Consider the following 3111-nt stretch of genomic DNA (forward strand, 5'->3'; position numbering starts at 1 on the left):
TTATAACAATATATTTTTTTCACCACATTGCTTTTAACATTAAAACTTATTATTTATGGGTCTCACAGTTCACTTAATCATCTTAAAATTAATACATATTAAATAAATATAATTTAAATATATTTTAAAATATTAAAAATATTGTTATTATTATTTTTAATAATAATTGTACTTTTAGAAAAATAATTTTGACCTCTTTTATTAAATTTTTAATTTTAAAACTTATAATTTTTTTAATAAATAAAATTTAAAAAACATAAACTAGTGGGGTGGGCCAAGACTGGCTCATCCCACCCCTCTCTTAAATATGTTCAAGTGAAGGAGTGTTATAACACACCTTCACAATATTTTTAACATCAAAGAGGAAAGAGGGTAGAGCATTATGGATGCTCTTATGCATTTACGGTTCCTAAATTAAAAAAAAATCTCATGAATTTTCAGCAACCCTACATTTGAATTATATAGAAAAAGTAATTATATAAAATATTTAAAGAAAAGAATAAAAATATCAAAATTTAAATTTTAATAGAGACAAATATTTTAAAAATCAGCATCTGCATAAGTTATATTTCAATTTTATTTGATAGACGAATTACACCATCTACTTTCAAAATTAATAGAGTGAAATTTCAATAACTAAAAATTATATATATATATATATATATATATATATATATATATCAAAAAAAATTTAAACAGCTGCAGGATCTCTAATCATCAAGATATTACATCCGAATAAGCCTCCCAACTTTTCTTCCGTTCAGAAATGGCCTTCCAAATGAAGGAGCTGTTGGAGGTTTTTTTTTTAACCTTAAAATAAAAAAACAAACAAGAACAAAATAACAATATAGCATAACATCAAACAGGTGGTGTGCCGGGAATGATGTCCGCAGCGGCGGCGGCGGACACTTGATTCTGCGCCTCCCCCATCACCTTCCTCACCTTCTCCACCCACCGCCACGCCGCCGCCACGTAGTCGTACAGATGCAGCGCCCAGTGCAGCGCCACCCCCGCGATTATCCCGTTCGCGATCGAGTACGTCAGCGGCATCAGGATCATGGTCACGAACGCCGGCACCGCCGCCTTCGTCTCGCCCCATTCGATCTCCCTCGCCACCTTCATCATCATCGCCCCCACCAGCACCAGTGACGGCCCCACCGCCCACGGCGGCACGCTCGTCAGCAGCGGCGCGAAGAAGGCCGACGCCAGGAATAACGCCGCCACCGCCATCGCCGTCACCCCCGTCCGGCCACCCTCCCTCATCCCCGCCGTCGATTCGATGTAGGTCGTCACCGTCGTCGTCCCCAGCGCGGACCCCACGATGGTGGCCCCCGCGTCGACTATGAACGCCCGGTACTCCCCCTCGAACCCGCCCCTCTCGTCGGTGAATCCCCCGTACTCTGCCATCGAGTACATCGACCCCGTCGTGTCGAGGACGTCGACGTAGAGCAGCGTGAGGACGGAGACCCACACACCGCCTTTGTTGAAGCCGCGGAAGCTTATTCTCCCCGCCGTGTTCTTGATCGTGTGGAAGCCCACCACCTGTTTGAAGTAATGGTAATGAGAGTTCCCCTGATCGGTGTTTGGGAAGATGGTGACGCTCGTCCCTCGGAACCAGGAGATCACGGTGACGAACACAATGCCATAGATCATACTCCCTTTCACCTCCCTCGAGAGGCACACGGCGGTGATGAGGAAGCCAACGGCGGCGAGCCAGAAGGTGGGGCTCTGCATCACGCCGCCGAGGCACTCGCCCGTGGCCGCGTCTGTCCTGGCGCACGCCGCCACGGCTACCAGCGTGGACTTGCTCGGCCCGACGAGACCCATGCCCTGGCGGGCCTGCAGGCCGGTGAAGGCAAGGAAGAGCCCGATGCCGGCCGCGGAGGCGAGGCGGATGGAACGCGGGATCATTCGGGCCAACTTGGCGCGCAGACCCAGCACCGAGAGGACGAGGAAGAGACAGCCTTCGAGCATGACGGCGGCCATGGCGGTCTCGTACGCCACCGGGCCGCTCCCGCGGAAACCCACCATGTTGTAGGCGAAGTAGGCGTTGGCGCCCATGCCAGGGGCCAGCGCGAGCGGCAGGTTGGCGACAGCGCCCATCGCGAAGCTGCCGACCATGGCGGCCACAATGGTGGCCATGACGAGGTCGCTCTTGGTCGTCTCCAGACACTTCTGGTACCCCGGGTCGGCGTCGAGGTCGCAGGGGCGTTGCGCCGTCAGAGCGCCGTGGTGGCGCGCGTGGGTGGCCGAGGAATTGGCAACGACGGCGTGCACATGTGTGCAGTGGCGGGGAGTGCAGGGTCCACCGGAGTCGCCGAGGATGGCAGCGTTGACGGAGATGATGTAGGCCATGGTGAGGAAGGTAGCGGCGCCTGCACGGAGCTCCTTAGTGAAGGAAGTCTTGCGAGCCTCGATATTGAAATACTTGCCGACGCGGCTGCCGGCGACGGCGCGGTTGAGGGCGCCCTCAGCCCGGCGCCATGAACCAGAGAGGCTCCTGTAGGACTCTTTGCTCATCTCTCCCAATCCTTTGCACGGCCCAACCTCCATTGCTTCACTACTTCGCTAGCTCAACAGACAAGTACAAATCGATCTCTATTTGCTTGATAAATGAATCTGCTCCTTTTATAGAGAAACTTCAAAGCTGTGGAGAACAATTCAGACATTTTTAAACTTCCAGATCATAATTAATGCTGCGCGTAATTATGCTGGTAATTGATGGCTGCATAATATGCTTTATTGCTCAGTGATTAGAGATGCCCATGAAGCCAGTGATTCACCTATTATATAAATTAGGCAGATGATATATTTTTTTTTGCTGAATAGGACAATTATAAACAATGACTCAATTCAATTGGCTAGACATTATTATTTGTGAGATAGAGATCACAGGATTCCAACTAAAGCTTGTACAAATTAAAAGAAGAAAAGCTACTAAAAGTGCCATTGGGAATAAGATATCATTGAATCAAATGCGATCTTAATCTACTCTAACATTTCCTTTTGCACAGCCCCTGCTTTATGGAGTATTTAATTCATCACAGTACTAAAGGGACACTGAATTCTTGCATGCGTGAGTGAGGAGAGAGAGCTTATTTTTTTTTAACG

The 3111-nt window shown here is 48.2% G+C and overlaps 1 protein-coding gene across 1 annotated transcript; it reads right to left on the minus strand.

Annotated features, from left to right (window-relative positions):
- Window positions 1–704: 704 nt before the first annotated feature.
- LOC122013426 (adenine/guanine permease AZG2-like) lies at window positions 705–2756 on the minus strand. The gene has a single exon (XM_042569704.1). The coding sequence runs from the start codon at window positions 2551–2553 to the stop codon at window positions 859–861; it is 1695 nt and encodes a 564-aa protein (XP_042425638.1). The 5' UTR covers window positions 2554–2756; the 3' UTR covers window positions 705–858.
- Window positions 2757–3111: the final 355 nt, after the last annotated feature.

Source organism: Zingiber officinale, chromosome 8B (assembly GCF_018446385.1).
Source record: "Zingiber officinale cultivar Zhangliang chromosome 8B, Zo_v1.1, whole genome shotgun sequence".
Taxonomy (NCBI): Eukaryota; Viridiplantae; Streptophyta; class Magnoliopsida; order Zingiberales; family Zingiberaceae; genus Zingiber; species Zingiber officinale.

Bases quoted from the DNA above. Each gene is read 5' to 3' on its own strand.
- LOC122013426 (XM_042569704.1), bottom strand. From the start codon at position 2,553: ATGGAGGTTGGGCCGTGCAAAGGATTGGGAGAGATGAGCAAAGAGTCC.